Genomic DNA, 12,882 nt, shown 5'->3' on the forward strand with positions numbered 1-12,882 from the left:
TATAACTACTATAATACTGCTCCCTATGTACAAGAATATAACTACTATAATACTGCCCCCTATGTACAAGGATATAACTACTATAATACTGCCCCCTATGTACAGGAATATAACTACTATAATACTGCCCCCTATGTACAAGAATATAACTACTATAACACTGCCCCTATGTACAAGAATATAACTACTATAATACTGCCTCCTATGTACAGGAATATAACTACTATAATACTGCTCCCCTATGTACAGGAATATAACTACTATAATACTGCCCCCTATGTACAAGAATATAACTACTATAATACTGCCCCCCTATGTACAAGAATATAACTACTATAATACTGCCCCCTATGTACAAGAATATAACTACTATAATACTGCCCCCTATGTACAAGAATATAACTACTATAATACTGCCCCCTATGTACAAGAATATAACTACTATAACACTGCCCCTATGTACAAGAATATAACTACTATAATACTGCCCCCTATGTACAAGAATATAACTACTATAATACTGCCCCCTATGTACAAGAATATAACTACTATAATACTGCCCCCTATGTACAGGAATATAACTACTATAATACTGCCCCCTATGTACAGGAATATAACTACTATAATACTGCCCCTATGTACAGGAATATAACTACTATAATACTGCCCCCTATGTACAGGAATATAACTACTATAATACTGCCCCCTATGTACAGGAATATAACTACTATATTACTGCTTTGTTTTTAACGGATATCTACTATGACATTACCTGAGGGTAGATGATTACTACTCCCTTCCCCGTCCCCAGGTGCTGTAATCTTCTTTAAGTGTATTTCAAAATGGACGCATTTAGTAGAAAAAAGTTTTTAAAATATGCAAATGAGGCCTGAGGGGCTCTGCAGAGCACCTCTTGGCTCCGCCGCTAAGTAATATATTCATGTTCCTCGGCCCGGCTGGAAGGCCTACACACATTGTTCAGAGCGGTGACGTCCCCAGTTTTCGCTCTGCGATTCTCACGCCGTGTGCGATTCTCGCTTTCCCTCTCTTCTTTCTCTCTGTGGGCAGCGCAGCGGATAATATGATTGTGCATAGCACATGAATTGCAGGAGAAGAACACTGTGTAGTTGGTGGCTTTTAGGCCGGGGGTGTGGGGGGTGCGAATAAATTACTTAGCAGTGGAGCCAAGAAGTGCTCTGCAGAGCCCCTCAGCTTCATTTGCATGTTTTAAAAAGCTTTTTTTCTAGTAAACGGGGCTGTTCCAGTACATACTAAAAGAAGACGACAGCAGATGGGGACAAGACAGGGAGGTAAGTAGTAAGAATCTACCATCAGGTCACTGATGTCCTTTAAAGGGAATCTACCACAAGGATGAAGTACTGTATGCAAATGAGCCTGAGGGGCTCCAGGCTCCATAGATGTTACTTGACCCTGGAGCCCCTGAGGCTCATTTTCATCCATTCCTTCACCCTGGTGGTAGGTTCCCTTTAAGTCACTGATGGCTGCATTATCTATCGGTGTCTGGAGCAGGAAGGGTTACTGCAGCTTGTGATGAGTCTCTCCCCTCTGTGAGTGGAGTTCTGTTTGTTTAGCAGGCGCGCTCCTCATCCGGGATCAGCCATGTACATTCTGTGTGTTTGGTTTGCTTTATATATATATAGTGCGGTGTTTCCTGAATACAAAGCACAATATCTATATTTACATAATAAGTTGAGTAACTTGACAAATACTTGTCTTGAGTTTACAGCGAATTCCATCTTATCTCACACTCCAGTCACATCCAGATCTGCATTCACAATTCCATCTTATCTCACACTCCAGTCACATCCAGATCTGCATTCACAATTCCATCTTATATCACACTCCAGTCACATCCAGATCTGCATTCACAATTCCATCTTATATCACACTCCAGTCACATCCAGATCTGCATTCACAATTCCATCTTATATCACACTCCAGTCACATCCAGATCTGCATTCACAATTCCATCTTATCTCACACTCTAGTCACATCCAGATCTGCATTCACAATTCCATCTTATATCACACTCCAGTCACATCCAGATCTGCATTCACAATTCCATCTTATCTCACACTCTAGTCACATCCAGATCTGCATTCACAATTCCATCTTATATCACACTCCAGTCACATCCAGATCTGCATTCACAATTCCATCTTATCTCACACTCTAGTCACATCCAGATCTGCATTCACAATTCCATCTTATATCACACTCCAGTCACATCCAGATCTGCATTCACAATTCCATCTTATCTCACACTCTAGTCACATCCAGATCTGCATTCACAATTCCATCTTATATCACACTCCAGTCACATCCAGATCTGCATTCACAATTCCATCTTATATCACACTCCAGTCACATCCAGATCTGCATTCACAATTCCATCTTATATCACACTCCAGTCACATCCAGATCTGCATTCACAATTCCATCTTATATCACACTCCAGTCACATCCAGATCTGCATTCACAATTCCATCTTATATCACACTCCAGTCACATCCAGATCTGCATTCACAATTCCATCTTATATCACACTCCAGTCACATCCAGATCTGCATTCACAATTCCATCTTATCTCACACTCTAGTCACATCCAGATCTGCATTCACAATTCCATCTTATATCACACTCCAGTCACATCCAGATCTGCATTCACAATTCCATCTTATCTCACACTCCAGTCACATCCAGATCTGCATTCACAATTCCATCTTATCTCACACTCCTGTCACATCCAGATCTGCATTCACAATTCCATCTTATCTCACACTCCAGTCACATCCAGATCTGCATTCACAATTCCATCTTATCTCACACTCCAGTCACATCCAGATCTGCATTCACAATTCCATCTTATCTCACACTCCAGTCACATCCAGATCTGCATTCACAATTCCATCTTATCTCACACTCCTGTCACATCCAGATCTGCATTCACAATTCCATCTTATCTCACACTCCAGTCACATCCAGATCTGCATTCACAATTCTTCTGGACGCTTCTGGAGTTCTGCTCTAAAGGCTCCTGCCCATGATGCTAGATCTGCCCCCTAGTGGTGGTTATAACCTCTCAAGCCTTATCTCTATCATAGGAAGTAGCGGCCCTGCAGGCTCTCATAGCCAATAATAACATGAAGATTGAGGTGGACGCCCCCAAGAAGCCCGACTTAAATGAAAGCATTGCCCAGATCCGCAACCAATATGAGAAAATGGCCGAGCAGAACCGGGCACAAGCGGAGAACGACTACAAGAACAAGGCAAGAGACCTGATAATGCGACAGCTACCTGTGACAAAATATAACTTTCCGATGAAGAAACTGTAACAAAAATGTAATCATGTCCCAGGAGAGATTTGTTTGCTGTTAGTAGCAGCAGGACTGTGAAAGTGGGATTTATATTTCAGGATTGTAGCTTTTCAAAGTGCACTGGGGGTGTGTCCTCACACTGCTGTGCTCCTAACTCTGAGTTGCCCTTTTTAAAATCCCCTTCCTATACTCTGAGAAAGATGTGTAGAAGACAAGTCACTCAGTCGCTCAGATCAGGAGGGTAAGGCTGTGCAGAGATGAAGGAGCACAGCAGTGTGAGGACAGGCCCTTATTAGATGCTACAATACTGTAATATAAAGCATATTTACCTCCTCTGCTTTGCACCTTTCCTCTTCTTCTTAGCTCTGCTTCTGTTACTCTTGCCTCCACCTATAGGAAACTCATTGTGTGACCCCAAAAATGTTTATACCTTGTAAGTGCTTGATCTTGCGCCACAATCCGATCGGGTGCGCCAAAATCCCAGGGCAATTAGGTGCAAAAAGGAAATATTCGGGAAACCTGACGTAATCGCGGTCCGCAGACCCTTAGTAAATGTGCCCCATTTCTCGGAGAGAGGAGAGAGATGTTTGTGAAGCCTCGATGACCCAACGTTAGTTCCATAGTTTCTAAAAATGGGTTTATTTTTAAGAAGAATATCAGCCCCTTCAATCCAGAATTTGTAAGGGCCCCTCAATGTTGTCCAATGTATACTATGAGAATTTAATGTCCTGTGTTGGTGAAAAGTGGGCAAAAAATACCGAAGGAGCACCAAAGAGCTCTGACCCTAACATGACAATGCATTAATTTTGTAAGAAGGTAAAATTTCTCGGTCCCAGGCTGGGATAAGGTTTACAGATGGGATATAAAAAGAGAGCAACACTCGGTGTATTGGTTCAGAATTTTTTTTTTTTTTAAACAAGTTTATTGAACACAATACATACACACATAGATAATGAGCATCAGATGGAGTAAAACCAATTAAAATTGTACAAAAGACACATCAAAAATACACAGGTGGACAGCACCTAATAACTAATGTCCACGTACAACCACAAGTAACAACGTCAAGTAAAAGAAGTTACAAAGTGCTGTACGCAATAGACTTCTCTGTCCTGGAAAATTATACAAAGTGATAAATGCAAAACAAGGGTAAACACACAGTCATAACAAGGGGAACCCCTAGCAATGTAAAGTCAGATGCAATATAAGTAATAGAGGATGAGGCTCCCTAATGCCAGAGCCAGGAGCACAGACACCAGATACAAAACACCAGAATCATGGGATGGGACAGGAGACAAGTACTGTCTCAGGCTCGTGGCTGGAGGCTCCCCACGCGTTACGTTTCAGTCATGTGACTTCCTCAGGGGTAATGTAAGGTTTACAGATGGAGGAGAGAGATGCGACTGCATATCTATGAGGCCAGGGTGGCCAAGTGATAGGAGTTGGTAAAACAAAAACCTGCGGCAAACTACTAAAAATTTCATCATAATAAAACTGGTCTAAAAACTGGACAATTTAAGAAATATTTTCTTGTTCCAGTTCGATGCCCTTTCCCAGGAGACAAATGTGAACACAAAAGCGCTGGAGCAGGCCAAGAATGAGGTGGCCGACCTCCGACGCCAGCTGCAGTCTTTGGAGATGGAACGTCAAACCCTACAAAAGACGGTGAGCAGAACCTTGGGGTGTCGGATGAGACACAAGGGGGGTTATTTCTCATTAGGCGGCTCCTTGGGACAGTTCTATGTCTATTTTTGGAGCCTCGCTACCCATCTGATTCATTTGAGAGTTTTTGGCCTTTCAATAAATATTCTTATGGTTATCTTTCTGTCTGGGATTTTTTTTTTCAAAAAGTCGTGAAAAAAGTCTCAAAATGCATAAAAAGTCCCAGTCTATATACCAGTAGGAGAGTGGTGTAACATTGAGATTTTTTGCAAAAGTCCCAAGTCAGAATCTGGTTTTGCACGGATTGCACTTTTACACCAGATTAATGAAGAGGCGGAAGTAACCTCAATGCCACTGTTTTGAGACAGTTTTTTTCGCTATAAAAGCCCCGAAAACCAATTATAAGTAACCCCCAATGACTCCCCAGGTACTTCATGATCTCTCATGTGACCTCTCTCACAGGTGGATTCCTTAGATCACGTCCTGAAGGACACAGAGGATCACTATGGATCCAACTTAATGGAGCTGAACCGACACCTGACTCGGCTCCAGGATGAGCTGGCTGCCTGTCGTTCTGACATAGAAAGACAAGTCCGGGAGTACGACGCCCTCCTAAACCTGAAGTCAAAGCTGGAGAATGAGATCCACGCCTACCGTACCCTGCTGGAGGGGGCCACTGACAAGTAAAGACCACACAATACACCTATCCGAAATGATGTTTCCATTCTTATCATTTGACATATATATGTTTGAGAGCAGCATGGGTGCTCTGACCCCCTATGACTACACCCCCCATACACAGCGAGCTGCCATGTCCTGTGTGTCCTGACACCTTTCTATCATAGCCAGCAGTGGTCAGGGGTCAGCATGGGTGCTCTGACCCCCTATGACTACACCCCCCATACACAGCGAGCTACCATGTCCTGTGTGTCCTGACACCTTTCTATCATAGCCAGCAGTGGTCAGGGGTCAGCATGGGCGCTATGACCTCTCTGTGACTACACCCCCCATACACAGCGAGCTGCCATGTCCTGTGTGTCCTGACACCTTTCTATCATAGCCAGCAGTGGTCAGGGGTCAGCATGGGCGCTCTGACCCCTCTGTGACTACACCCCCCATACACAGCGAGCTGCCATGTCCTGTGTGTCCTGACACCTTTCTATCATAGCCAGCAGTGGTCAGGGGTCAGCATGGGTGCTCTGACCCCCTATGACTACACCCCCCATACACAGCGAGCTACCATGTCCTGTGTGTCCTGACACCTTTCTATCATAGCCAGCAGTGGTCAGGGGTCAGCATGGGTGCTCTGACCCCTCTGTGACTACACCCCCCATACACAGCGAGCTGCCATGTCCTGTGTGTCCTGACACCTTTCTATCATAGCCAGCAGTGGTCAGGGGTCAGAATGGGTGCTCTGACCCCCTATGACTACACCCCCCATACACAGCGAGCTACCATGTCCTGTGTGTCCTGACACCTTTCTATCATAGCCAGCAGTGGTCAGGGGTCAGCATGGGTGCTCTGACCCCTCTGTGACTACACCCCCCATACACAGGGAGCTGCCATGTCCTGTGTGTCCTGACACCTTTCTATCATAGCCAGCAGTGGTCAGGGGTCAGCATGGGCGCTCTGACCTATCTGTGACTACACCCCCTATACACAGCGAGCTGCCATGTCCTGTGTGTCCTGACACCTTTCTATCATAGCCAGCAGTGGTCAGGGGTCAGAATGGGTGCTCTGACCCCCTATGACTACACCCCCCATACACAGCGAGCTACCATGTCCTGTGTGTCCTGACACCTTTCTATCATAGCCAGCAGTGGTCAGGGGTCAGCATGGGTGCTCTGACCCCCTATGACTACACCCCCCATACACAGCGAGCTGCCATGTCCTGTGTGTTCTGACACCTTTCTATCATAGCCAGCAGTGGTCAGGGGTCAGCATGGGTGCTCTGACCCCCTATGACTACACCCCCCATACACAGCGAGCTGCCATGTCCTGTGTGTCCTGACACCTTTCTATCATAGCCAGCAGTGGTCAGGGGTCAGCATGGGTGCTCTGACCCCTCTGTGACTACACCCCCCATACACAGCGAGCTGCCATGTCCTGTGTGTCCTGACACCTTTCTATCATAGCCAGCAGTGGTCAGGGGTCAGCATGGGTGCTCTGACCACTCTGTGACTACACCCCCCCATACACGGCGAGCTGCCATGTCCTGTGTCCTGACACCTTTCTATCATAGCCAGCAGTGGTCAGGGGTCAGCATGGGCTCTCTGACCCCTCTGTGACTACACCCCCCATACACAACGAGCTGCCATGTCCTGTGTGTCCTGACACCTTTCTATCATAGCCAGCAGTGGTCAGGGGTCAGCATGGGTGCTCTGACCCCTCTGTGACTACACCCCCCATACACAGCGAGCTGCCATGTCCTGTGTGTCCTGACACCTTTCTATCATATCCAGCAGTGGTCAGGGGTCAGCATGGGTGCTCTGACCTCTCTGTGACTACACCCCCCATACACAGCGAGCGGCCATGTCCTGTGTGTCCTGACACCTTTCTATCATAGCCAGCAGTGGTCAGGGGTCAGCATGGGTGCTCTGACCCCTCTGTGACTACACCCCCCATACACAACGAGCTGCCATGTCCTGTGTGTCCTGACACCTTTCTATCATAGCCAGCAGTGGTCAGGGGTCAGCATGGGTGCTCTGACCCCTCTGTGACTACACCCCCCATACACAGCGAGCTGCCATGTCCTGTGTGTCCTGACACCTTTCTATCATATCCAGCAGTGGTCAGGGGTCAGCATGGGCGCTCTGAGCCCTCTGTGACTACACCCCCATACACAGCGAGCTGCCATGTCCTGTGTCCTGACACCTTTCTATCATGGCCAGCAGTGGTCAGGGGTCAGCATGGATGCTCTGACCCCTCTGTGACTACACCCCCATACACAGTGAGCTGCCGTGTCCTGTGTCCTGACACCTTTCTATCATAGGCAGCAGTGGTCAGGGGTCAGCATGGGCGCTCTGACCTCTCTGTGACTACACCCCCCATACACAGCGAGCTGCCATGTCCTGTGTCCTGACACCTTTCTATCATAGCCAGCAGTGGTCAGGGGTCAGCATGGGCGCTCTGACCTCTCTGTGACTACACCCCCCATACACAGCGAGCGGCCATGTCCTGTGTGTCCTGACACCTTTCTATCATAGCCAGCAGTGGTCAGGGGTCAGCATGGGCGCTCTGACCCCTCTGTGACTACACCCCCCCATACACAGCGACCTGCCATGTCCTGTGTCCTGACACCTTTCTATCATAGCCAGCAGTGGTCAGGGGTCAGCATGGGTGCTCTGACCCCCTATGACTACACCCCCCATACACAGCGAGCTACCATGTCCTGTGTGTCCTGACACCTTTCTATCATAGCCAGCAGTGGTCAGGGGTCAGCATGGGTGCTCTGACCCCTCTGTGACTACACCCCCCATACACAGCGAGCTGCCATGTCCTGTGTGTCCTGACACCTTTCTATCATAGCCAGCAGTGGTCAGGGGTCAGCATGGGTGCTCTGACCCCCTATGACTACACCCCCATACACAGCGAGCTGCCATGTCCTGTGTCCTGACACCTTTCTATCATAGCCAGCAGTGGTCAGGGGTCAGCATGGGTGCGCTGACCCCCTATGACTACACCCCCCATACACAGCGAGCTGCCATGTCCTGTGTGTCCTGACACCTTTCTATCATAGCCAGCAGTGGTCAGAGGTCAGCATGGGTGCTCTGACCCCCTATGACTACACCCCCCATACACAGCGAGCTGCCATGTCCTGTGTGTCCTGACACCTTTCTATCATAGCCAGCAGTGGTCAGGGGTCAGCATGGGTGCTCTGACCCCTCTGTGACTACACCCCCCATACACAGCGAGCTGCCATGTCCTGTGTGTCCTGACACCTTTCTATCATAGCCAGCAGTGGTCAGGGGTCAGCATGGGTGCTCTGACCCCTCTGTGACTACACCCCCCATACACAACGAGCTGCCATGTCCTGTGTGTCCTGACACCTTTCTATCATAGCCAGCAGTGGTCAGGGGTCAGCATGGGTGCTCTGACCCCTCTGTGACTACACCCCCCATACACAGCGAGCTGCCATGTCCTGTGTGTCCTGACACCTTTCTATCATAGCCAGCAGTGGTCAGGGGTCAGCATGGATGCTCTGACCCCTCTGTGACTACACCCCCATACACAGTGAGCTGCCGTGTCCTGACACCTTTCTATCATAGGCAGCAGTGGTCAGGGGTCAGCATGGGTGCTCTGACCTCTCTGTGACTACACCCCCCATACACAGCGAGCTGCCATTTCCTGTGTCCTGACACCTTTCTATCATAGCCAGCAGTGGTCAGGGGTCAGCATGGGTGCTCTGACCTCTCTGTGACTACACCCCCCATACACAGCGAGCGGCCATGTCCTGTGTGTCCTGACACCTTTCTATCATAGCCAGCAGTGGTCAGGGGTCAGCATGGGCGCTCTGACCCCTCTGTGACTACACCCCCCATACACAGCGAGCTGCCATGTCCTGTGTCCTGACACCTTTCTATCATAGCCAGCAGTGGTCAGCATGGGTGCTCTGACCTCTCTGTGACTACACCCCCCATACACAGCGAGCTGCCATGTCCTGTGTCCTGACACCTTTCTATCATGGCCAGCAGTGGTCAGGGGTCAGCATGGGCGCTCTGACCCCTCTGTGACTACACCCCCCATACACAGCGAGCTGCCATGTCCTGTGTGTCCTGACACCTTTCTATCGTAGTCAGCAGTGGTCAGGGGTCAGCATGGGCGCTCTGACCTCTCTGTGACTATACCTCCATACACAGCGAGCTGCCATGTCCTGTGTCCTGACACCTTTCTATCATAGCCAGCAGTGGTCAGGGGTCAGCATGGGCGCTCTGACCCCTCTGTGACTACACCCCCCATACACAGCGAGCTGCTATGTCCTGTGTGTCCTGACACCTTTCTATCATAGCCAGCAGTGGTCAGGCGTCAGCATGGGCGCTCTGACCCCTCTATGACTACACCCCAATACACAGTGAGCTGCCATGTCCTGTGTGTCCTGACACCTTTCTATCATAGCCAGCAGTGGTCAGGGGTCAGCATGGGTGCTCTGACCCCTTTGTGACTACACCCCCATACACAGCGAGCTGCCATTTCCTGTGTGTCCTGACACCTTTCTATCATAGCCAGCAGTGGTCAGGGGTCAGCATGGGCGCTCTGACCCCTCTGTGACTACACCCCAATACACAGTGAGCTGCCATGTCCTGTGTGTCCTAACACCTTTCTATCATAGCCAGCAGTGGTCAGGGGTCAGCATGGGCGCTCTGACCCCTCTGTGACTACACCCCCCATACACAGCGAGCTGCCATGTCCTGTGTGTCCTGACACCTTTCTATTAAAGCCAGCAGTGGTCAGGGGTCAGCATGGGTGCTCTGACCCCTCTGTGACTACACCCCCATACACAGTGAGCTGCCATGTCCTGTGTGTCCTAACACCTTTCTATCATAGCCAGCAGTGGTCAGGGGTCAGCATGGGCGCTCTGACCTCTCTGTGACTACACCCCCCATACACAGCGAGCTGCTATGTCCTGTGTGTCCTGACACCTTTCTATCATAGCCAGCAGTGGTCAGCATGGGTGCTCTGACCTCTCTGTGACTACACCCCCCATACACACGAGCTGCCATGTCCTGTGTGTCCTGACACCTTTCTATCATAGCCAGCAGTGGTCAGGGGTCAGCATGGGTGCTCTGACCCCTCTGTGACTACACCCCCATACACAGCGAGCTGCCATGTCCTGTGTGTCCTGACACCTTTCTATCATAGCCAGCAGTGGTCAGTGGTCAGCATGGGTGCTCTGACCCCTCTGTGACTACACCCCCCATACACAGCGAGCTGCCATGTCCTGTGTGTCCTGACACCTTTCTATTATAGCCAGCAGTGGTCAGGGGTCAGCATGGGCGCTCTGACCCCTCTGTGACTACACCCCCCATACACAGCGAGCTGCCATGTCCTGTGTGTCCTGACACCTTTCTATGATAGCCAGCAGTGGTCAGGGGTCAGCATGGGCGTTCTGACCCCTCTGTGACTACACCCCCCATACACAGCGAGCTGCCATGTCCTGTGTGTCCTGACACCTTTCTATCATAGCCAGCAGTGGTCAGGGGTCAGCATGGGTGCTCTGACCCCTCTGTGACTACACCCCCCATACACAGCGAGCTGCCATGTCCTGTGTGTCCTGACACCTTTCTATCATAGCCAGCAGTGGTCAGGGGTCAGCATGGATGCTCTGACCCCTCTGTGACTACACCCCTATACACAGCGAGCTGCCATGTCCTGTGTCCTGACACCTTTCTATCATAGCCAGCAGTGGTGAGGGGTCAGCATGGGCGCTCTGACCCCTCTGTGACTACACCCCCCATAGACAGCGAGCTGCCATGTCCTGTGTGTCCTGACACCTTTCTATCATAGCCAGCAGTGGTCAGGGGTCAGCATGGATGCTCTGACCCCTCTGTGACTACACCCCTATACACAGCGAGCTGCCATGTCCTGTGTCCTGACACCTTTCTATCATAGCCAGCAGTGGTGAGGGGTCAGCATGGGCGCTCTGACCCCTCTGTGACTACACCCCCCATACACAGCGAGCTGCCATGTCCTGTGTGTCCTGACACCTTTCTATTATAGCCAGCAGTGGTCAGGGGTCAGCATGGGTGCTCTGACCCCTCTGTGACTACACCCCCCATACACAGCGAGCTGCCATGTCCTGTGTGTCCTGACACCTTTCTATCATAGCCAGCAGTGGTCAGGGGTCAGCATGGATGCTCTGACCCCTCTGTGACTACACCCTTATACACAGCAAGCTGCCATGTCCTGTGTCCTGACACCTTTCTATCATAGCCAGCAGTGGTGAGGGGTCAGCATGGGCGCTCTGACCCCTCTGTGACTACACCCCCCATACACAGCGAGCTGCCATGTCCTGTGTGTCCTGACACCTTTCTATTATAGCCAGCAGTGGTCAGGGGTCAGCATGGGCGATCTGACCTCTCTGTGACTACACCCCCATACACAGCGAGCTGCCATGTGCTTTTTGTCCTGACACCTTTCTATCATAGCCAGTAGTGGTCAGGGGTCAGCATGGTTGCTCTGACCCCTCTGTGACTACACCCCCCATACACAGCGAGCTGCCATGTCCTGTGTGTCCTGACACCTTTCTATCATAGCCAGCAGTGGTCAGGGGTCAGCATGGGTGCTCTGACCCCTCTGTGACTACACCCCCCATACACAGCGAGCTGCCATGTCCTGTGTGTCCTGACACCTTTCTATCATAGCCAGCAGTCGTCAGGGGTCAGCATGGGTGCTCTGACCTCTCTGTGACCACACCCCCCATACACAGCGAGCTGCCATGTCCTGTGTGTCCTGACACCTTTCTATCATAGCCAGCAGTGGTCAGGGGTCAGCATGGATGCTCTGACCCCTCTGTGACTACACCCCCCATACACAGCGAGCTGCCATGTCCTGTGTCCTGACACCTTTCTATCATAGGCAGCAGTGGTCAGGGGTCAGCATGGGCGCTCTGACCTCTCTGTGACTACACCCCCCATACACAGCGAGCTGCCATGTCCTGTGTCCTGACACCTTTCTATCATAGCCAGCAGTGGTCAAGGGTCAGCATGGGTGCTCTGACCTCTCTGTGACTACACCCCGAAATACACAGCGAGCGGCCATGTCCTGTGTGTCCTGACACCTTTCTATCATAGCCAGCAGTGGTCAGGGGTCAGCATGGGTGCTCTGACCTATCTGTGACTACACCCCCCATAGACAGCAAGCTGCCATGTCCTGTGTCCTGACA

At 50.2% G+C, this 12,882-nt stretch overlaps 1 protein-coding gene across 2 annotated transcripts in view; it reads left to right on the plus strand.

Annotated features, from left to right (window-relative positions):
* Positions 1-12,882, plus strand: part of LOC140075961 (keratin, type I cytoskeletal 18-like) — a 51,559-nt gene that overhangs the window by 19,179 nt on the left and 19,498 nt on the right. For both annotated transcript variants that reach the window (XM_072122419.1, XM_072122418.1), the window contains exons 4-6: positions 3,126-3,290; positions 4,878-5,003; positions 5,463-5,683. In XM_072122419.1, coding sequence (XP_071978520.1) covers positions 3,126-3,290; positions 4,878-5,003; positions 5,463-5,683 — 512 coding nt within the window. The remainder of the gene's footprint in view (positions 1-3,125; positions 3,291-4,877; positions 5,004-5,462; positions 5,684-12,882) is intronic.

Source organism: Engystomops pustulosus, chromosome 8 (genome assembly GCF_040894005.1).
Source record: "Engystomops pustulosus chromosome 8, aEngPut4.maternal, whole genome shotgun sequence".
NCBI lineage: Eukaryota > Metazoa > Chordata > Amphibia > Anura > Leptodactylidae > Engystomops > Engystomops pustulosus.